Raw genomic sequence first — 23,769 nt, 5'->3', positions numbered from 1 at the left:
AGCATGCGGGAAACCCTAGGCCTGACTGCTGCTGAAAACCCTAATTCTGCAAACCCTAACCCTAAAACCTGCAAACCCTAAAATCTGCCAGAAATCCTAACCCTAACCCTAACCCTAACCCTAAAACCTGTCATAAACCCTAACCCTAACCCTAGCAGCAGAGGACAGATTTCCAGATAATGCGCTGGCAGTAGCACCCCGATTTTGCGGCGCTTTTCCAGCTGGCAACGGATTTTGGCTGCTTTTTCTCAACGCAAATTGCCAAGGAGAGAGAGAGGATGATTTGCTTTATTTTCACTCTCTTGAGAGAGAGATAGAGAGAGAGAGAGAGAGAGAGAGAGAGAAAGAATTCGGATTCTGAAGCTTTTGGGGCTCTGCTTTTGGCATCCCTTGTAATCTTTAAATAAGTGGTTTAGGGCTCACTCTGCAGAGCATCTGGACGCAGAGTCTGAGAGTGAAACCCTAACCGCTCTCTTGTACTTTGACATTGATTGATACATAAAGAAATACCGAAAGGGGCGCCAGTCTTTGGGGCCAATATCTCTAGGCACGGAACTCCGCCGGGCAAGTGCAAATCTATTGTGATCTGTGAATTGTTTTGAAGTGGTTATTTGGTGCTGTGGTGATTGATTCTTGATTTGGAGTGTCCAAGTCTGTTACACTACATCCAGAGTCACCCGGAGCTTGGCTTGGATGGTAGTGCAGTTGCTCTTTTACACTCTTGATCATTTGGATTGCTACCTTCAGAGTTTCTTACACTCACCCTCTGCAACCTTCCAGCAGACTTAACCCCCAACCTGGGCAATACGCCACTCCTAGCTCATTCACATTGAGAGCCACACCGAGATGCAATTTGGTGGCGTTGTTGGCACGCATTTTGTTTTGATCGACACCGAAGGATTGGAGGCAGGAGATACAAGCAAGACGACCCAGACATATTCGTATGGCCTTTCCTCTTCTCAGAGGATCTTCACAACGCATACTTCTCAATCTGGCTTCCCTACTTCTATAGGATGATTACGGTGCAGACAACTTGGTCTAACCACACCTCTTCTCAGAGGCCCTACACAACGCAGACTATTGCGTCTGGCTTTCCCCTCATCTTGGATTACCCTGCCTACTGACAGGACACCATCCGGTGGTGGTCCATGCGGTCTATCGGTGACTACTGCAACTTACGGTAGCTTCTACAGTGCATACCGGTTAGTCTGGCTTTCCTTGATTCAGAGGAGTTTACGGCGCAGATTACTACATCTCGCCTTCCTGGAGTTTTACACAGATTAGCCATCTGGCCACCCTAGGTAACAGGTTCATGCATTGACAGGCTTTCAATCATTCTCATGACGGTTCCTAGGTTTCTCCATTTTCTCTAGACGGTTTGACACCACAGATCCTATTGGGCACGACACTTGTAGGTCTTTTGACACTTCTTTTACAACAAGGAGTTGTTTTTACACTCAGTTCGGGACCTCCACGCGGTATCTTCACACTGTTTATCAGCGGAGTATAGCAATTTGCTACACTGCTCGTGACGGCACTTTTACCATGGAGATTTCTTGGCGGTCGGGACACCCTAGATTGTTGCTACACTCGCGGAGTTCGCCAGAGTATTGTCCTTAAGTGGCCATTGCAGCAGACAACTTCATCATTTGCCTCACATCTTCGGCTTCACGCGGTTTCTTCAACATCCGGTGCTAAGAGGGGGTGTTAAGACTTACATTACTCTGCTGCTTCACAGGTCTAGGGCATACATGTACTACAAGTATATCTCCTGGTCTAGCCGCCCGAGTTTGGGGCCAGACGCTCTCATATATTTCGATATATCATTTTTTTGTCGGATGGTGGGGATTTTTCCAAGCATTGCCCTACCTCCCCTTGGGCACCTATTTATGGGGCCAGGGGGGTACCCACTTCCATCATCATCTGATCATTGTACGGGCCTTGTTGTTCTGGTAGTCATGGGGGGCTGATCGCCCCCTCTTCCTACACATAGCATTTTGGTGTACTCTCTCTCTCTCTCTCTCTCTCTCTCTCTCTCTCTCTCTCTCTCTCTCTCTCTCTCTCTCTCTCTCTCTCTCTCTCTCTCTCTCTCCTCTCTCTCTCTCTCTCTCTCTCTCTCTCTCTCTCTCTCTCTCTCTCTCTCTCTCTCTCTCTCTCTCTCTCTCTCTCTCTCTCTCTCTCTCTCTCTCTCTCTCTCTCTCTCTCTCTCTCTCTCTCTCTCTCTCTCTCTCTCTCTCTCTCTCTCTCTCTCTCTCTCTCTCTCTCTCTCTCTCTCTCTCTCTCTCTCTCTCTCTCTCTCTCTCTCTCTCTCTCTCTCTCTCTCTCTCTCTCTCTCTCTCTCTCTCTCTCTCTCTCTCTCTCTCTCTCTCTCTCTCTCTCTCTCTCTCTCTCTCTCTCTCTCTCTCTCTCTCTCTCTCTCTCTCTCTCTCTCTCTCTCTCTCTCTCTCTCTCTCTCTCTCTCTCTCTCTCTCTCTCTCTCTCTCTCTCTCTCTCTCTCTCTCTCTCTCTCTCTCTCTCTCTCTCTCTCTCTCTCTCTCTCTCTCTCTCTCTCTCTCGCGCGCGCGCGCGCTATTCGTGACTTTTGGCTGGCTCACACTCTCAGGGGTCAATTCAAGAGACTTCAGGGCAGCTCCGACCGCATGCGGGAGCGCTTCCTGCGACTCTGGCGCCCAGGGCCTTTCTTCACCATGGTCCAGGGTGTGCCTAGATGGCACTACCGGCCACTAGTATGGCTTTTTCCTCCTCCCATTTTGTGATTTAGCCCTCAGTGTACATATTTTGTTTACTCACTGGAAAAGTCTCCCTGTCACAAGGTGGGCACCACGTGCCAATAGAAAAGAACAGACTGAACAGACTTTAAGCACTTCAATAACAACTGAATTGAAAGAGAGAGAGACGACACGCGACACGGAGTGGCGGAATTCCACCCCAGAGAGTATTGGCCCCAAACCTTGTCGCCCATTTCGGTATTTCTTTATATTGCATCAACACAGTACAAACCGGTACTCGAAACCATGCACCTTCGCCAGGAAGCATGCCAGAGAATGAGCCCTAGCCTCATATTTAAAGGCCCTTGGCCTGAAAAGCAGTTACAGTAAAAAGCCTTTAAAACTCAAAAGCTTCTGGGGCAAAAGCAAAGCCAAAAAGCTGCCAGCATAAATCACGGAAATCCGTACAGCCTGCCACGTCATCAGCCAATGCAATTTTCGGAAATCTTCTTGTTGCCCTTAGGGTTAGGGTTAGGGTTTCTGCAGTTTAACAGTTAGGGTTTTCAAAATTAGGGTTTCAACAGTTAGGATTTCTGGCAGAAATTAGGATTAGGGTTTCTACTCTCTGGCAACCACGTCATCACTTTGTGACACTTGTTCTTCTTAGGGTTTAGGCCCCTCGGCCACATCTGTAAGTTGGCTCCATTCTTTAGGCTTTGACACGTCAGCAGTTTGTTACATCTCCCCTTCTTGAAAGAGAGTAATCGTCCGCGATTCCTGCATATCTGCAAAACAACTCAACTTAGATCAAAAAAAATTCCGAGGGACAACCAGTTTGCTCTTTTTATCAAGGAGTTAGCTTCTTCTTTCAGTTGTTTTGATCAAGGAGTTAGCTTCTCCTTTCTGCTCTTTTGATCAAGGAGTTAGCTTCTCCTTTCATCCAGATCGGAACTTTTGATATTCCGGGGTAGTAAAATTAGCCATCACACCAGACCGTACTGATCATCCACGGATGGCGATGCACTAAAATTACATACCCAGGCAATCTCATCCAATTAGGAATATTTAGTAATTGGCACATCACAATGCAACACAAATGCTCACATATGCATGTTACAAGACATAGAAACATAAAGCCGCTGATGAACACCCCTCCCGCATAACCTAAAAAGTTCCAGGCCGGGAGATATTCAACGACTCCCTCATCACTCCTCCGGCATAACCTAATAAGGTCCAAGCTGGGAGATACAGAGGCCTTTTACAACCAAACGCCCCCCAAACCGCAGCCTGCGTCGTTTGGAGGTGCTGAGAGTAACCACTGCTCAGACTTCTTAATATTCCTCCCGCATAACCATCCAGGTCCACGCCGGGAGTCACAACAACAATTATTTTACAAGCATACAACCAAACGCTCCCCAGGCATCGGCCTGCGTCATTCCGAGGTTCAAACAATACCAAAACAATATTTCTCAATTCTCCACTCGGGAGTAAAATCACCAATCAATGAAACCAGTATTAAAACTAGAGTCAAACATTTCAAATCGGCACCAAGACAGGTTCAAAACAGATACCATCCATTTCAAACAATACTTTCTCAAACCAAGTTCAAAAGTATCTAACTATAAAACAACTAGAGAGTTCATTTAGGATTTTGTTCGGACAACCGAACTTTGAGGACGACTTGCTTGCCCTTCTGCATCACAGTGATGGTTCAGTTCCGAACCTGGAGAGTCGCATCATTCTTGTCATGCCAAGGCATGCCTAATAGAACGTCACAATTGCCCAACTTCATGATGTGGAAATCAGCTTTTCCATGATAATCTTGAATAGTCACTGGAAGAGCACCAATGAGCGGTACTACTTTCTGAGTTTTCCCTGTGGCTAGCTCAGCTTCAATTTCTCCACCCTCTGCATCATAATCAAAGTGCATCTGCTTTAAGAATTATGGATGGATGAAGTTCTCTGTAGCTCCGGGGTCAAAGAAAATAAGGGCTTTGAAGCCATTGACTTTGCCATATGCTCGACACAATTCATTTGTACTCTCAAGGCGTATGCCATAAATATCAAGAACTAGTCCAATAGCGGGTCTAGCTCTCTCTTAGCAGGAGGTGGCGTTGGGGTTCTGTCAACCGTTGGTGCGGGCGTCGACTCCTCTGGTCTATCGGTGCGTTTGGGACAGTTAGAATGATTATGCCCTGTTTGAAAGCATCCAAAGCATCGGCCTTCTTGTAGTAAGGTGTCTCGTTGTTGAGGAGTAAAACGAGACCTTTGCGGTTAATTTTCACGAGACTCTCGAGAATTTGTTCGTTGTTGCCGACAGTTGTGGTTAGTGGCCGGAGATTCTTCTGTGGTAAACTCTAGCTTTCCCTTCATCAGTTTGTAGCCGACCGCGGCATGGTCCATAAGTTCTTGCATGGTAAAGACTTGCTTGGATAGACAATATTCCTGCAATGGTGATGGTAGTCCAATGGTGTATCGCTCGCATTGGGCCTCCAAGGGAACAAATCTAAAAAAGGACACCAGAAGGTACACGTCGAGAAACCTTTCGTTATATTCGTCCATGGTTTCACTGGCAAGCATTTTCAAGTTGCCCCACTCTGCCAAAATCCGAACTTCAAACATAGAAATCATGTAACTACGTGCAAAAACTGTCTTGAAAGCTTGCCAGGTCCTTGGAGCATGCGGTTGTGTCGCAATTGAACTCCACCATTGCATAGCATTATCTTTAAGAAATCCCGCTACTCGAGAAATCTTGGATTCTTCTGTATAGTTCCCCAAAGCATAGATGATGTTGAATTGCTGTAGGAACTGCAATGCTTTCTTGCGATCTTTCACCCCGGAAAAAGTGAAAAATTTGACTATCGTGCCACCATCTTTGAAATCTGTGTTGGTTAGGCGCATATCCCGGGTATGGATAATAAGGGTATCCATATGGGCTCCGATCATTGTAGACTGGTGGCGGTGGTGGTGGCGGTGGGGGCAATGGCGGTGGCAAAGGCGGTTGCACTGGATCAGGGTCAGATGGTTGCACCATATTCCTGAAGACTCCCCCGATCGGGACAGACGGCTGAGAAGGTTGCCGGTTGGAAGCTCTCGTACTTTCTAGTGCCGGAGGAGGAGGTACCACTTGGGGCATCAGAGGGGGTAACATGTAGTTCAAAAATTGTTGAAAACTTTGCAGCATCGAAAAATTCTATTGAGGATGCCGAGAAAGAATGTTGTGGAGTTCGTTGAGCAAAAATTGCAAATATTCTGCTGAATCCATGAATTCCAAGTCTTGGGTTCTTAATTGGCTTATGCCCTGTAAGACACTGCGGTGAAGACGGGAGCGCGCCCGATGCGCGATGAAGTAAGGGTGGGAGTGGCTAATAAGTCCGGGTTGGAGGGTGAAAATACCTCAAATAAAAATTCCAATAGCTCTATCTGCTCTTTTGTAGGACCGGTATGCTTTCAGAAAAGCACACGCCTGATGCTCTGATACCACTATCACAAGGCGGGCACCACGTGCCAATAGAAAAGAACAGACTGAACAAACTTTTAGCATTTCAATAACAATTGAATTGAAAGAGAGAGAGACGACACGCGACACGGAGTGGCGGAATTCCACCCCAGAGAGTATTGGCCCCAAACCTTGGCGCCCCTTTCGGTATTTCTTTATATTGCATCAACACAGTACAAGCCGGTACTCAAGACTCTGCACCTTCGCAGGAAGCATGCCAGAGAATGAGCCCTAGCCTCATATTTAAAGGCCCTTGGCCTGAAAAGCAATTACGGTAAAAAGCCTTTAAACTCAAAAGCTTCTGGTCCAAAAGCAAAGCCAAAAAGCTGCCAACGTAAATCACGGAAATCCGTACAGCATGCCACGTCATCGGCCAGCGCAATTTTCGGAAATCTTCCTGCTGCCCATAGGGTTAGGGTTAGGGTTAGGGTTTCTGCAGTTTAACGGTTAGGGTTTCCAGAATTAGGTTTCAGCAAATGGGTTTCCGGCAAAAATTAGGGTTAGGGTTTCTGCTCTCGAGCAACCACGTCATCACTTTGTGACACTTCTTCTGTTACTTGTTCTTCTTAGGGTTTAGGCCCCTCGGCCACATCTGTAAGTTGGCTCCATTCTGTAGGCTTTGACATGTCAACAGTTTGTTACACTCCCCACTCATTGGATGTAGCCCTCTCTAGTAGAGGAGGTTTGTAGAACCATGGGCAGTTTTATTAACTAATAGAAGGATCTCTTTCTCGGAAAAAAAAAAGCCTTCATAAGCCAAGATGCTTTACAAAAGGCTTTGTTTTCGAGTCGGGTAGGGCACACCCGGCCGCTCCCCTCATACACCAAAAAAGTATACAAGAAGAACAACCAGGACTATGCACCCAGAAACCGAAGGCAAACGCTTTTGTCACTAGTTTCCTCTGGACTACGAGAGTCCAGAATTATCTACACTCTTAGGGCCATGACTAATCCCTTGAGAGACCCATTTCGCCAACTTGATTTGGGCATGTGCGACCAAGTACCTCTGTTCAAAGGCCCAGGTACTGTGGGACTTGCTTCGGTCTTTCCTTTGGAGTTGCCTCCTCCAGGTAACTTATCGCTCACCTCACCAAACTACCTTTGAAACCCGACGGTTTTCCCCTAGGAAATGCCATACCCGCTTGGAAGGGCGTCGGCTCACAGGTGGCGTCTGCTGAGGTTGGTGGAGTCTCCCGTTTGCACCTCCCAACCCCTTTTAGGTGAAGTCCCCCCCCCCCCCCCCCCCCCCCCCCCGGAGGGGGAATGTCACTTGGGCTCTCTTGTAGCTCATCTGACTTCGCTTGGGGAGAATTACGTCATTTCCCCCGGAAGGGATCGGATTCAAAATAACAGCATAGGACTTTACAAAAGGCCCACTACCACAAAGGTTTTATGCTTTACCTCCTCATGAGCTACACCGATCATTCCAAGGTCACATTCCAAGGTCACGCCTTGCTGCCGCGTATAAAAGCCTTATCTTCTAGAGCTCAAATGTGGTGCAGTCCCCATTAAGTTTGTATCTTGCACATAAGCAATGTCAAGAAGCTTTAAAAACTCGTTAACATTGTCCATTTGCATGAACACAAAGCTTTCCATGACCTTGTAGTGAACACACAATGCCACAACTCTCAAAAGATACAAAGAAAATTTGTGTGCCCTTAAGCATCAGATAAAACACATACTGCCAGAAAACTAAAATAATTAACACAAAACCATTGCTAACATCTGGGATGATATAAGCAGAAATATTCACCTCCCCATTGAAAGAATCCCTTTCGTATGTTTTACATTGGAGAATTCCCCAATGACAGTTTTCTCTCCTTCTTTGCGTTGTTCAGCATTCAAGGGAGCTTCTCTTCCACCTACCACATCAGCTACCTGTGCAACAAAACCTCTGTCCACCTGCCCAAGAAAGCATGGTTAGTGAAGCAAGAAAAGCAAGATTAGTAGATTTGTGAAAAAGTCTAGGAGGCATCAGAGGCCATCTAGCAATTCAGAGGAGGAGAGCTTGTCCTCTCCTGACAGTGACCAGGTTTTAAAAGTCAACCACACAACACTCACTCTGAAGAAATGGTTGGTATTGTAGGCACCAAGCTTAACCAGCTTTGTAATGTGGTCTACAGTAACTGGAGCGACATGCTTTGCAAAGCCAAATTCTATATCCCCATACTTTGTCTGCACCAAACAGGAAGTTTGAGAGGACAATGATTAAAAAGGATATATAAGAATGACTGGGAAAAATCTTCAACAAAATCGTCATTGAAACAGCTATGCTGACTACACTGTGCTCTTGTTAGTTGCATGTACATGGGACTGCTTGTATATGTGGGGGTGTGCATAGATTGCTTGGTTGTGTGGTAGATGTGAGTGTGTGGGTTGATTGCCTGGTTGTGTGTTCTGGATGTGGGTGAGTGCATGCGTGCATGTGATGATCCTCTCCTCTCCTTGCCTGACATTGTCCTTTTGGTTGGCGTCGCACGATATTCATCAAAAAGATTCCCATAACCCCGTTGATGCCAGCAAGGGTGGCCTTTATCTTTCCCCTGGTGTAGAGCTCTCCTAGCTTTGTCCTACTGCTAGTTTATCCTTATGCAAAGCTGCAAGGCATTTGTAGGCCTTCTTCCATGGTGCTAGGAGGTTGCCTGAAGGCTGGCTGCAGACATTGCGATCTGGCACTGGTTCAGTTATCCTTTGGCTAGGCAAAGCAAGAGGTGGATGTCATTATAATTTTTCCCATGTATCTTTGCCTAGGTGGAGGTCATTATAATTTTTCCCATGTATTTCACTGCTTGGGCTAGAATGGGTTGTGTTGCCTTTTGCAGTGGCTCTACAGCACACTCTCCACATTTTCCACTATGCAGCTGGCATTCTCATAACCTCAATTTCTGTATTTTGCATCACTCACGGTTTTCCCCCAGTAGTTCGCAAATGTCAAACCCAATGACTTTTGCATCAAGAGAGGGTATCAGGCCGTGATTCCTACTATGACACGGAGAGAGAGAGAGAGAGAGAGAGAGAGAGAGAGAGAGAGAGAGATGGAGTGCTTCCTTTCCCTCTATGTACAGTGTGGTGCTAGGAGTGATGACCTGCACACTACACACTGCTCTCTCTCTCCCCTACGTGCAGTTATGTGATGCCCCACATGAGGGTTTTTCATTTGACTGATGTACAGTTGTGTGGGTTCATGCGCGGTTGCCGAGGCAAGAGCCTCTTGCACAGGTACTAGATTAGCTACGGCTAATCCCCCACAGGTACAGGTGAATTCGGAGAGGTTTCACGTGAGAACTCTCGTCCAATTCAAAGGACAAGTAGCCCTACAGGTGCGAGAGCTCGAGGACTTGCTACGGATGCGACCGGCACGCGAAACGGAGCCCAAAACAGGAAATTACAGCCTGCTGTGTATTTTTGCAGGTTTAGGGTTTCGGCCCTGAACGATCCTTAATACCCCCAGGAGGTTCAAGGACGCGAGGGGACCGCTGTAGAGGTGAACTGGCACATTTTCCGGGCAGAAAACAGAGAATTCAGCGTCCTGCAGATTCTCGCCGGGTTTTGCAAAGTGTCCGTATGCGTCAGGAAAGTCATCTATTGCGTGGGGATACTGACTGTGAAGCGTCCTAGTACAGTTATGCTGCCGAAATCGGGCCAGAATAGGTGTATTTCAGCCCGGATTATGCGGGACAGCTCGTAGGAAATCACTGGTTATATTCCCTCTATTAAAGAATAAAGAAATACCGAAAGGGGCACCAATTTTGGGGCCTACAGGTTGTAGGCGTCTGCTCGAAGCATCTAGCTTCCGAGCCGTGTGTGTACTTAGGTGTTAATTCCCGTCGCAGGGTTCCTTTGCACGTTCTCTCTATGTCTGTCATAAGTAAAGAATTTCGGGTGAAAGCCAACGCCTACCGCCCCGCGGGCCGGTTTCAAGGTTCCGTTGCCGGGACATCAATAACTTTTTCCTCAAAGAGTGATCCTCGGTTGTTTTGGTAAAGACAGAGTACCTGAACGCGGGATTACATTATGGCCGACAAAGGGAAGGGCATTATGGAAGAGGGTTCCTCTTCGAAGGATAGACAGGAAGTTCCTATGGTCTACAAGATTGGCGAGAGCTCACAACCACGTCAGTCTGTACCTCCTGTTGATGTGAATGTCCCTCCAGTAGTACAGGGCTTATGACTGGGCAACTTGAGGATGATGCGTTCATGACTCGGTTAGTTGCCGCAGTGAATGTCTTTTCGCAACTGGTGCAAAATCCAAGGTTTATGGAGTTCTTGCAAGCGCCACCAGTGCAACATCAAAATAAGTAACCTGCACCGCGTACAGAGCTTGTTGAGGCTCAAGCCCAGGTACTTCATGCGGCTCGGGAGGATAGGAAACACTCGCATGTTGCGGAGTCAGAGGCTCCAAAACAGGTTCCTCCCGTGCTTGAACAGGTGGCTAGAACACCTATTCCACAAGTTATGCTAGTTCAGCCCGCCACCTTTCAGACCCCGCATGCTGTCTTGAATGGACGAACTGGATACCAGGCTATGCACCCAGTTTTTCCACCACCCACGGTACATCCTGGGTGTTTCAGGGGTGGATCGGTGTTCCAAAATATGGCTGGTTATGCACCTAGAAGTCAGCCGTACATGCCAGGAACAGTGTTTGAGGGTATGCAAGGCATGATGCCAAACCCCATGTATGGTAGTATCATCATGCAGTAGGGTTTTCAGTGCAACCAGGGCCGGTTTGGGGTGCCACAAGGTCATTTTGGCATGGCTGGTTTTTCTGGTCAGCAACAGCCAGATATTGCACCTTTGCCGCAAAATGTGAATGACCAAGATGTGTCGATCATGCCTACTACAGTGCCCATGTTGGAGACTATTCCTTATGACAACTTGGGGGCACTCGAAAAGCCAAAAGCTTACAAAGAAGGTGGTGCAGCTGTAAAGTTTAGCACCTTCAGCGGCTTCGAGGATAAGACAAAGGCTCTCACTTTCCTCCAGCAGTTTGATACAGCTTATGCAAGAGGGAATTTTACAGAGGCCTCCAAGGTCAGGAAAGCTTCCACTTTCTTAAAGGACAATGCACTTACATGGTGGACGACATTGTTAATGCAAGGACAGGCACCCGCCACTTGGGTTTACTTCAAGCAAATGTTTGCATCTGCTTGGCTGTCAAATGAATTTGAAGCCGACGTCATGACAGATTGGCACCAGCTTACTTCAGCTTCATGCAAGAGCTTGCTGGAGTTGTCACAAAGTGATGACGTGGCTGCACGAGAGCAGAAACCCTGACCCTAATTTTTGCCTGAAACGCTAACTACTGAAACCCTTATTTTAGAAACCCCAACCCTAATTTTTGCCAGAAACTCTAACTGCTGGAAACCCTAATTTCTGCTAGAAACCCTACTTTCTTGGCGACAGAAATGCCACGTGGCAACAGTACGGACGCGGAATTTGCGGCGGAAATTACGGACTCTTGACGGCAGCTTTTGACATTGCTTTTATCTACGCAACTTGAGAGAGAGAGAGAAACATTGCTTTATTTTTGAAGCTCAAGGGAGCTTGTGAAAGAAAGAGCCTCTGCTTTATTTTTAAGCTTTTGACTTTGAGCTTTTGGGGCTCTGCTTTTGGCAACCCTTGTAAATAAATAAGTGGCTTGGGCTCCCACTCTGCAAAGCATCTGGACGCAGAGTCTGAGAGTGAGACCCAACCACTCTTGTACTTTGAACTTTCATTAATACCAAAAGAAATACCAAAAGGGACGCCAGTCTTTGGGGCCAATATCTCTAGGCACGGAACTCCGCCGGGCCAGTGTAAATCTATTGTGAACTGTGAATTGTTTTGAAGTGGTTACTTGGTGCTGTCGCGATTGATTCTTGACTTGGAGTGTCCAAGTCAGTTACAGGAGTACAATCGGAGGTTTTGTAAAGCGTTACTCTCAGTGACCTCTTACAGATTTGTGCCATTGACAGAGCAGATAGAGAAGTATTGTTGTGGGCTGCCTAAAGGGCTTCGCAATTACTGTACCAAGAACAGAGTGGCTACCCTCACTCAGCTTATGGAAGTTGCTAACATTGGTCTTGCCTTGTTGAAAGGAGAGGACAGTGGGTTTCCGAGCAACGAGAAAGGAGGGCAGCAAAAGAAAAATTCAGCGAAGAAGCCCTTTGTGAAAACGGCTCCTAAAGCGTCACAGAGGTCAAAAAAGGCCACCAAAGATAAGGATTCAGCCGGGACTTCTGGAGCGCAGGCAAAGAAACAGAAAAGGAAGCTTTTTGTGTGCAAGTCGCTCGAGGAAAAGAAGGTCCTAATGGCTGAAAACAAATTCTTTATATGCAAGCAGCCTGGTCACTTTGCTATCAATTGTCCACAAAGGAAAAGACAAGCTGACTCAAAGGATAAAGAAGACCAGAAAGGCAAGAAGCCTAAGTCCACGGCAGGTTTGGTGCCAGACATGGTGGGTGATAGGCCCAATATAGATGCCAGTGAGTTATGCAGGGCATGGGGTAAAGTTAGGGATCAGATGGCACTCATCTTCTTTGATCCAGGTGCCAAAGCCAACTTTATCTCACCAGAGTTAGCTATAAAGCTGGGCATCAGAGTTGAAGAGATGGAGTACACAGCAGAGGCAGGGTTGGCATGTCCTGGCCACTCAGAGTGTGTTACTCCCATTATTGGAAAGCTCCGTCTGCATATCCAGTCATATGTGGACACAGAAGAGTTCTACCTCATGCCGCTCGAAGGATGTGATGCCTTGTTGGGGATCCCGTGGATGTTCCGAGTGCATGGAGTCTTGGATGCCTACAACAAAAAGATCACTGTACAGCATAGGGGAAAAACTCACATCTTGGATGTAAAGCTAAAAGGAGAGTCAGTCCCTATTGTATCTGCTTCTGCTAACTATCACTTCTGTAATAAAGAATCATCTTTCTGTTTTCTTGATTTTTGCAAGTGATGTCTCAAATAATGATCAGTCAAATTTATCTATGTTAGATAAAGAAAGGTCAGCATTTTTGCAAAAGTTTAGTGACTGTTTTTCTGATTCATTACCGTCGCAATTGCCGCCAGAGAGACCTGAGGACCATCGGATAGATTTGGTGCTAGGGTGTGTAGCCCACCAAATAGACCTCCCTACAGGGTTAGCGCGGTGCAGCAGAAAGAGATTATGGGTCAGGTTGAGGAGTTATTAGAGAAGGGGCTGATTCAGCCTAGTTCTTCACCCTTTTGCTCCCCAGTGCTCCTAGTGCAGAAGAAGGATGGCTCATGGCGCATGTGTATTGATTACCGTGCGTTGAATAAGAATACCATCAAGAATAGGTTTCATATTCCTCGGATTGATGATATTCTCGATCGTTTAGAGGGTGCTGCAATTTTCAACAGGATAGACCTTAAGAGTGGGTACCATCAGATTCGTATAAGGCTAGAGAATGTGCACAAGACTGCGTTTAGAATGACATTTGGTCTTTATGAGTTTCTATTGATGTCGTTTGGGCTAACAAATGCTCCTGCCACGTTCAACAGAATGATGGACCGGATTTTCCGCTCGCATCAACAGTTTGTTGGGACGTTCTTCGATGACATGATAGTCTATTCGAAGAATGAAGAGGAGCATAGGCGTCACTTGACCATTGTGTTCGAAGAGCTGCACAGTCACAGGTTACTTGTCAATCCTAAGAAAAGTGAATTCTTCCTGGAAGAGATCCACTTTCTTGGCCACATAGTCTCAAAGGATGGTGTCAGAATGGATCCCGCAAAGGTCGAAGCTATCAAGACATGGCCAGACTTGAAGGCTGTGCACGATGTCAGAAGCTTCTTGGGAATGTGTTCCTACTAAAGAAGGTTTATTAGGAATTTTGCAGAGATAGCATCGCCTCTTCACACATTGCAAAAGAAAGAGGTCACTTTCAGATGGACCCAAAAAGAGATTTCATCTTTTAGTCTCTTAAAGGAAAAGTTGACTTCACATCCAATAATTGTTTTGCCAGATCTCAGGAAGTCATTTGTGGTCCAGTGTGACGCGTTTGGCAGTAGCATCGGAGCAGTGCTAATGCAAGATGGACAGGCAGGGTGGTCTCGTACGGTCACGTACGAAGACGTACGGTACTCATCGAACTAGAAAATTTTATGTCGTACGACATGGTTATGTACGTTCAAAAATAAAAACACGCAATTCTTAACCCTAGATTTTACACTTAGGATAAATAGACAATTGATTATCACATTGGACAAGAATGCAACTTGCAAGTGCCAAGTGCCAACACTCAAGAGTTGAGAATCAAGACAATGAGACACAATGGGTATGAACTGTGATTCGCATTACATATGTCATAAATCAAAAAGCTAAGTTGAGATTTGATAATCGAGATGATACAAAAAAGTAAGCCTTTTAAGCCTCAATCGTGCAAAAAGGGGAAGTAGGGTCAAAAAAGATATGAGAGACACTAAAGTCTAAGAGCTTTCACCATCCTCTTCCACCGCTCTAGTCGAAGGATGTTGAAAGCAAGATTACACTCAATGATGGTGCGTGCAATCTCAATGTCCGCAAGCCTTTGTCTCTCTTTGAGGAAAGACAATGGACCGGAGCTCAAACCCACCGATTGCGAGAGAGAGGCTTGCCTTGCTTGCTTTGGAGGACAGCCACTAGCACTTGCCGATGCCTTCTTCTTATTGGTAGCCATTGAGCTTGCCGTCGCGTCACCGCTTGCAATGGAGGTAGAGGAAGAAGGGCCGCTTGTATCCTCCTCCGAGTCGGTAATATCAATGTCGGGCGCCACTATCTCCTCTTGGGCTCTCTTCATCCCCGCCTTGCGTCTTTTCAAAGGGAGATACTTCTTCTTGCACTCTTCCAAAATGTCGTCGGGTATATTGGGACATGGACCGGCTTCACCTCCCATCTTCGTCAAGTGGATGATGAGTCGAGTGGAGGAGGAGGTCATGATCTTGGGACAATACTTGCATGTCCACCTACAAACGTGTCGTTTGTCCCTCACTCTCTCATAGGAACGGCAATGCTTTTCAAAAGCTTCATGAAGAGGGGGAGGCATGATAGAACACTTGAAAGTTGAGAGATTTAGAGCTTGAAAGTTGAATGCCAATGGAGAGCTATGAGGGAGGAATGGAGAGCTCGAGAGCTATGGAGGAATGCTTCATGGATGAATGGAGAGCTTGAGGAAGGAATGGAGAGGCTAGAGCTTGGGAGGAATGGAGAGCTTGAGAGCTATGGTAATGGAGGAATGCTTCATGGAGAGCTATGAGGGAGGAATGGAGAGCTTGAGAGCTATGGAGGAATGCTCCATGGAGGAATGGAGAGCTTGAGAGCTTGAGAATGACTCATGAGCTTGAGCCTTGAGTTGGAACATAATGGAGAAGAAGAGAAAGAGGGCATCCTTATATAGATTTAGAGTGTACACACTTGCCCTTGAGGCTTGAACACAAGAGAGAGTTAGATAAGAGAGAGAGAGAGAGAGAGAGAGAGAGAGAGGAGCCTAGGCCCTAATGGAATCCAAGGTAAAGGACCAAAGCAATGAGAGAGAGGGAGAGGAAGAGAGAGGAGCTAATGGAATCCAAAGCAATGTGACATGCATGTGGGAGGTGAGAGGGGGGATCCTAGGAGGGATCCTATGCCAAAAAGTCACGTAAATTCCTCGCAGTCAAAAGCGCAGTCAACGTTTTTTAAGCCGGTCAAACGGACTTTAAAATTTTTTATTTTTTTTTTTAAAAATGGTCGGACGGAACGGACGGGACGGGATGGGACAGGACGAGCCGTACGACGGACGAGAACAACCCTGTGGACAGGTAGTAGCTTATGAAAGCCGAATTTTGCAAGGGCCACAGAAGACTATGCAAGTCTATGAGAAAGAGCTCTTGGCCGTGATTCATGCGCTTTCTAGCTGGAAGCACTACCTCTTAGGTGCTGAATTTGTTGTCCAGACAGACCATCAGACCTTGCGATACTTCTTGACACAGTCAAAGTTATCCGAAAAGCATATGCGATGGGCAAACATTCTTTCCATGTTCCACTTCCAGATTATGCATGTGGAAGGCAAGAAGAATGTTGTGGGTGATGCGTTATCAAGGAAGCCACAAATTTCAGCTGTGTCAATTCCTTATCATCATGAGCTAGATGACATGAAGGAACAGTATACTGCTGATGAAGATTTTGCAAGGATCTAGCAGACTTTGCGTCACTAGGCCATTGCGACATAAGGTCATGGAAGAGAGCCATGTCCCACCGTATGCAGGGCATCGTGGTATTGATGCGACAGTTCAAGCGGTAGAGACATTCTTCTATTAGCCTACCTTGAGGAGAGATGTGGATGCCTTTGTGCAAGCATGCATAATTTGCCAAAAGGTCAAGTTTGACAGGCAAAAGGTACCAAGGTTGTTACAACCACTGCCGATTCCAGATAAGCCATGGGAAAGCATTGCTATGGACTTTATCTTTGATCTTCCAAGAACGCCAACAGGGAATGATGGTATATGGACCATTATCTGCAGGTTCAGCAAGCAGGCCCATTTTATCCCTGTCAGGAAGAAGATAAAATCTGATCAGATGGCACGCTTGTTCATGCACAATGTGTTTAAGTACCATGGTATGCAACAATCGATTGTCAGTGATCGTGATCCTCGCATGACCAGTTTGTTGGAGAGGATTGTTTGAGAACATGGGCACTACGCTCAAGTTCTCGTCTTCGTTTCATCCACAAACCGATGGACAGTCAGAAGAGGCTAATTCTACTGTCTTAGATCTACTGAAATGCTATGTGTCAGATAATAAGGGCAAGTGGGAACAGTATTTGCCTATGCTTGAATATGCATACAATAATACGGTGCATTCGTCTACTCGCAAAGCACCTTTCGAGATTATTGAAGGCGGCAAAAAAGTTCCTCCCATTTTGCATACAAAGGACAAGATCTTTGAGACAGATCGATATGTTGAGAACATGGATGAAATGTAAAAGAAAATTAAAGTTGCCTTGGAGAAGACTCAGGCAAAGTAAAAAAAGGCTGTTGATCGTCACCGTCGTGAATTGCTATTATCACCTGGTGATTGGGTTCTGTTAAGGTTCGAAAAGGCAAGGTTAAAGAACATGAAGGGCAAGGAACGGCTGTTTCCTAAGCTCGCATGCATTACTATGGGCCTTTTCAAGTGCTTGACAAGATCAGCGATGTGGCTTACAGGCTGAAATTCCCTGATGCGTGGAAGATTCATAATGTGCTTCACGTGAGTCTTCTAAGACCCTTCGTGGGTGATGTGCCAGAAGATATGCCAGATGAGGATCAGCCAAAAGTTGAGGAACTTAATGAGATCTTGGTACCTGGCACATAAGGACAGAAAAGTTAAAGGACAGGTTGCAAGACGCTATTTGGTGAAGTTCAAGAACTATCCACCTATGGATGCAAAGTGGATGGAAGAGGATGAACAGTCAGAGTCACCAAATGTATTGCAGCTTTACCTTGAAGCCTTTCGGTTACAACCTACCTATGCCCCAACCCAACGTGTGCAAAGGAGGGGTAATGATAGAGCTAGCACATCAAATGTAAATATGAATTCACTGTAATAGATGGAAAATGACAAAAGTATGAAGGTCTCATTAAGTCATTTGTATCTATGTGTTACGACCTTTCTTGCGGATACATGCGATGATAAAAGAGTGTTGATAGCCCAAGATAATCAATGGCGTGTATTTATGGTATGCAATCAAGGACGTTTGTGATTTCAAGAGGGGGATATGTCGCAGGGACGTGGCAGCTGTTAACTATGTTACGAGGACGTGGCAACTGCTAACCTTAGTTGTTGGTTTCTTTCCAATGATTTTTGTTTTATTTTTGAGACCCTCTTTTTGAAGTAGCAAACGGTCGGACATTGTATGGTCAATGTGAACGGTACTTTCACCCGCAGACGGGAAGTGGTCGACACTGGAATTCGTATAGTAAGAGGATGTCTAGGCTAAGAGCAAGATCACGTAGGTCCCCCCCGTCGCACTTAGCAAGTTGGTGGATACTAGGAAGTGAACTCAATAAAGGCATAAAGTCAAGGTGGGACTACCAAATGAAAGTATCCAACAGTTGGGCCACATTGCACTTTTGGATGCGGTCCCAATGAGGATAGATGGTCAGAAGACCAGTGGAAGCCCAACGGAAGGATCTCCTAAAATTTAGGGAGCTGCTATTTTGGGCCGTGAAATGTGTTTGCGTCATTACCTCCGGTATGACTAGGGAAACATTTAAGACTCTGCCGCGAAGTCAACTAAGTCTCAGTCGGGAGATTTTTAGGCGGCAAACCCAAAACGGAAAAATGATTGTAAATGCGCCAAGTGGCACATTTCTGTGCACTTGCCTCACAAAGGAAGAGGTAGCGCTGAATTATAAGCTGGGAGGCCTCATTTTGAAGAACTGTCACGAATAAGAACTATGGAGTGCTTCCTTTCCCTCTATGTACAGTGTGGTGCTTGGAGTGATGACCTGCACACTACACACTGCTCTCTCTCCCCCCTACGTGCAGTTATGTGATGCCCCACATGAGGGCTTTTCATTTGGCTGATGTACAGTTCTGTGGGTTCATGCGCGATTGCCGAGGCAAGAGCCTCTTGCACAGGTACTGGATTAGCTAGCAGCTAATCCCCCACAGGTACAGGTGAATTCGGAGAGGTTTCACGTGAGAAATCTCGTCCAATTCAAAGGGCAAGTAGCCCTACAGGTGCGGGAGCTCGAGGACTTGCTACGGATGCGACCGGCACGCGAAACGGAGCCGTAAACAGGAAATTACAGCCTGCTGTGTATTTTTGCAGGTTTAGGGTTTCGGCCCTAAGCGATCCCTAATACCCCCAGGAGGTTCAAGGACGCGAGGGGACCGCTGTAGAGGTGAACTGGCACATTTTCGGGGCAGAAAACAGAGAATTCAGCGTGCTGCAGATTCTCGCCGGGTTTTGCAAAGTGTCCGTATGCGTCGGGAAAGTCATCTATTGCGTGGGGATACTGACTGTGAAGCGTCGTAGTACAGTTATGCTGCCGAAATCGGGCCAGAATAGGTGTATTTCAGCCCGGATTATGCGGGACAGCTCGTAGGAAATCACTGGTTATATTCCCTCTATTAAAGAATAAAGAAATACCAAAAGGGGCACCAATTTTGGGGCCTCCAGGTTGTCGGCGTCCGCTCGAAGCATGCTAGCTTCCGAGCCGTGTGTGTACTTAGGTGTTAATTCCCGTCGCAAGGTTCCTTTGCACGTTCTCTCTGTGTGTGTCATAAGTAAAGAATTTTGGGTGAAAGCCAACGCCTACCGCCCCACGGGCCGGTTTCACTTTGACCTTGACCTGTTGGCTCAGCGTCATCTCCATAGCTCTTAACCTGTGACAAAAGCTGAAATGAGGCCTCTCCCAGCATAAAAATCAGCGCCCATTTTTCTGCAAGAGGAAAGTTCACGAAAATGTGACACTTGCGGAATTTTCAAACATTTTCCCGTTTCGGGTTCGCCGCTTAAAAATATCCTGACCGGTTGCCCGATTCACTTCGCGGCAGAGTTATAAAGTGTTCCCCTAGTCATACCGGAGGTAATGACGCGAACACATTTCACGGCCCAAAATAGCAGTTCCCTAAATTTTAGGAAATGCTTCCGTTGGGCTCCCACTGGTCTTTTGACCATCTATCCTCATTGGAGCCGCATCCAAAAGTGCAATGTGGCCCAACTGTCGGATACTTTTTGTTGGTAGTCCCACCTTGACTTTACGCCTTAATTGAGTTCACTTCCTAGTATCCACCAACTTGCTAAGTGCGACGGGGGGACCTATATGATCTTGCTCTGAGCCTAGACATCCTCTTACCATACGAATTCCAGTGCCGACCACTTCCCGTCTGCGGGTGAATCTACCGTTCACATTGGCCATACAATGTCCGACCGTTTGCTACTTCAAAAAGAGGGTCTCAAAACAAATAAAATAAACCCCATTGGAAAGAAACCAACAACCAAGGTTAGCAGTTGCCACATCTCTGTGACATGGTTAATAACTGCCACGTCCTCGTGACACCAAGCCTTCCTTTGCCTGAAAAGAAATTTCAGTGAAAAGCCTTCAAACTCAAAAGCACCTGGTCCAAAAGCAATGCCCAATAATCTACCAACGCGTTTTGCGGAAATCTGTACAACTGCCACGTCAGCACTATCAGCGCAAAACACGGGTTGTCCGTACAGGTCTGCCACGTCATCAACCGGCTGCGCAAAACTTTGTGTGTGGGTGTGGGTCCTGCTTTATTTTAATTCCTTTATGCCAATTGGGCCTCATCGGACGGGTCCCATAAGTTGGTAGGACTTCTTCTTCTTCTGTTGTTGCTTGCTTTTCTTATGGTTTAGGCCCCTTGGCCGTGATCTGAAGGTTGACTCTGTTCTTCAATGACTTGACACGTCAATAGTTTGTGACATCCCCCCTTCTTGAAACAGAGTAATTGTCCGCAACTATAGCATACCTGCAAAACAACTCAAGTTAGCTCAAGAATTTCCGAGGGTCATTCCAAGGGACAATCAGTTTGCTATGTTTTTTGTTAAGGAGTTGGCTTCTCCTCTCGGCTCTTTTGATCAAGGAGTTGGCTTCTCCTTTTGTACAGTTCGGAACTCTTCATATACTGGCGTAGTAAAATTAGCCATCACACCCAGATCGCACTGATCGTCCACGGGTGTCTTGATGCACTAAAATTACATACCCAGGCAATCTCATCCAGTTAGGAATATTCAATAGTTGGCACGTCATAATGCAAAACAAATGCTTACATATGCATGTTACAAGACACAACAAACAGCACCGTTGAGCACGCCCTCGAGACAAACGGTCTGCGGTATGAAGCTACTTAATGACTACCTCGTCACTCCCCCCGCAAATAACCTAAAAAGGTCCGGGCCATGAGCTCAGAGGACTGTACAACCAAACGCTCCCCAGACCGCAGTCTGCGTCGCTTGGAGGTTCAAGCATACAACCAAACGCTCCCGAGGCATCGGCCTGCGTTGTTATGAGGTTTTCTAGCATACAACGGAATGCTCCCCAAACATCGGTCTGCGTCGTTCCGAGGTTTTCAAACATACAACGAAACGCTCCCCAAGCATCGGCCTGCGTCGTTCCGAGGTTCAAACAATTCCAAAACAGTATTTCTCACTTCTCCACCTGGGAGTAAAACCACCAATCATTGAAACCTGTATTAAAACCAAAGTTAAACAATTCAAATCGGCACCAAGACAGGTTTAACACAGATAGCATCCATTTCACACAAACTTCAAACAATACTTTCTCAAACAATGTTCAAAAGTTTCTAGCTAGAAAACAACTAGAGAGGTCATTCAAGGCTTTGTTTGGACAACCGAACTTTGAGGACAATTGGCTAGCCCTTCTACATCACGGTGATGGTTCGGTTCCGAACCTGAAGAGTTGCATCATTCTTGTCGTGTCAAGGCATGCCCAAGAGAACGCCGCAATTGCCCAACTTCATAATGTGGAAATCGGCTTTTCCATTATTCTCTTGTATAGTCACTGGAAGAGCACCAATGAGCGGTACCACTTTCTGAGTTTGCCCCGTGGCTACCTCAGCTTCAATTTCTCCACCCTTTGCATCATAATCAAAGTGAGTCTGCTTCAAGAATTATGGATGGATGAAGTTCTCCATAGCTTTGGAGTCAAAGAAAATAAGGGCTTTCAAGCCGTTGACTTTTCCATAAGCTCTGCATAATTCATTAAAACTCTCGAGGTGTATACCATAAATATCGAGTACTAGTCCAATAGCAGGTCTAGCCCTCTTGGCCGGAGGTGGCCCCAGGGATTTGTCTTGACATGGGAGCAAAAGGTTGCACTGAGGTCGTCGAGGCTTGCTCAGGACATGTATTGAATGTATGCCTTGTTTGGAAACATTTGAAGCATCCGCCTTTTTGTAACAAGGCGTCTCATTGACAATGTGTCAGACGAGGCCGTTGAGGTTGGTTTTCACGGGATTCTCGAGAATTTGTTCGTTGTTTCCGGGAGTTCTGGTTAGTGGCCGGAGGTTCTTCTGTGGTAAACTCCAACTTTCTCTTCATGAGCTTGTAGCCGACCGCGGCATGGTCCATAAGCTCTTGAATGGTAGAGACTTGCTTGGAGAGACAATATTCCTGCAATGGTGATGGTGGTCCAATGGTGTAGTGCTCGCATTGGTCCTCCAAGGAAATGTACTTAAAGAAGGACACCGGAAGGTACACGTCGAGAAACCTTTGGTTATAATCGTCCATGGTTTCGGTGGCAAGCATTTTCAAGTTGCCCCACTCTGCCAAAATCCGGAATTCAAACATCGAAGTCATGTAACTACGTGCATAAACAGTCTTGAAAGCTTGCCAGGTCCTTGGAGCATGCGATTGTGTCGCGATTAAACTCCACCATTGCATAGCATTATCTTTAAGAAATCCCGCTGCTCGAGAAATCTTGGATTCTTCTATATAGTTCCCCAAAGCATAGATGTTGTCGAATTGCTGTACGAATTGCAATGCTTTCTTGCGAACTTTCACCCCAGAAAAAAGTGAAAAATTCGACTGTCGAGCCGCCATCTTTAAAATCTTTGGTTTGGTCAGGCTGTCATGTGCACATTTAACCCTATGTGTAGGTGGACAGTACTTCATGTCCAGGGTTCAACTAGCTTAGCTTAGGAAGTGTTATGACACTTTTGTGAGTATGCTCGTAGACCGTGCATGTCCAAGCACTTAGAGTAGATGCATATCCTCTGGTTGCACACAGCATGATCATCAGCATTATTATCAAAATCCATCAAGAGCATTTTATAGTGCACAGAACCTATTTTCTCTATTTTAGCCATTTTTCACTTATTATTAATAAGTGACTTTGTTGGGAAACTGGGCAGAGCAATTCTCGTAAGTCCTCTTGGGCGTGTCGATTCCTAATCATGTTTTTGAAGAGTGACAGGAAACCCAAGAAAGAAGGGCTTGTCCAGCCTCCCCTTGTTTCTCTTTTCACTCATTGAGAGCGGACTGTGCACTTAGCGGCCGGCCAATCGACGTGAGGTGGGAAAAAGCAACCTTGGTGTGAGCGCAAGGCAGCCAAGGGGTGCGCCCGCAAGAAAGAGAAGAGCTCGGGTAAGAGAAGATCCTTCTCTAACACAAACTGCAAGCTAAAGAAAGAACCTCAAGAACCCAAGAATCCAAGAACCACAAGAACCCAAGTTCCTCGTGAACTTAAGAACCCAAGACTTCAGTTTATGGTCATCACCCGAAGCGGAATGGATATTTCGCATGGAGGTGATGAGCATGGCAGTGGCGAAGAAGAATTTTCCCCACCAAGAGGTTTCTCTGACCCTCCCCCTTCCCCATTTACGCCAAGGATTGCACCAAATCCTATGGAGGATTTGGTCAAGACGATGATGGACATGATGATACGATAAGAAGCACAATGGGCCGCCTTGGAGCGCGAGCGCGAAGAAAGAAAGGCGAAATTGGATCGTGAACGCGAAGAAAGAATGGGCCGCCTTGGAGCGTGAGCGCGAGCAAGTGCGCTTGGCGGCCGAAGAAAGAAAGGCAGAATTGGATCGCGAGCGCAAAGAAAGAAAGGCAGAATTGGATCGCGAGCG

The 23,769-nt window shown here is 46.4% G+C and overlaps 1 protein-coding gene across 2 annotated transcripts in view; it reads right to left on the bottom strand.

Annotated features, from left to right (window-relative positions):
• Positions 1-23,769, bottom strand: part of LOC147454476 (Cyclophilin-like peptidyl-prolyl cis-trans isomerase family protein) — a 70,639-nt gene that overhangs the window by 23,040 nt on the left and 23,830 nt on the right. For both annotated transcript variants that reach the window (XM_086516414.1, XM_086516413.1), the window contains exons 2-3: positions 8,269-8,382; positions 7,961-8,109 (exon numbers count right to left, since the gene is read on the bottom strand). In XM_086516414.1, the coding sequence (XP_086372540.1) occupies positions 7,961-8,109; positions 8,269-8,382 (263 nt within the window). The remainder of the gene's footprint in view (positions 1-7,960; positions 8,110-8,268; positions 8,383-23,769) is intronic.

Source organism: Adiantum capillus-veneris, chromosome 7, assembly GCF_014529385.1.
Source record: "Adiantum capillus-veneris isolate H3 chromosome 7, ASM1452938v2, whole genome shotgun sequence".
Lineage (NCBI taxonomy): Eukaryota > Viridiplantae > Streptophyta > Polypodiopsida > Polypodiales > Pteridaceae > Adiantum > Adiantum capillus-veneris.
Note: the sequence above shows the minus strand (reverse complement) of the source record. Positions and strands in the feature narration are given on the sequence as shown.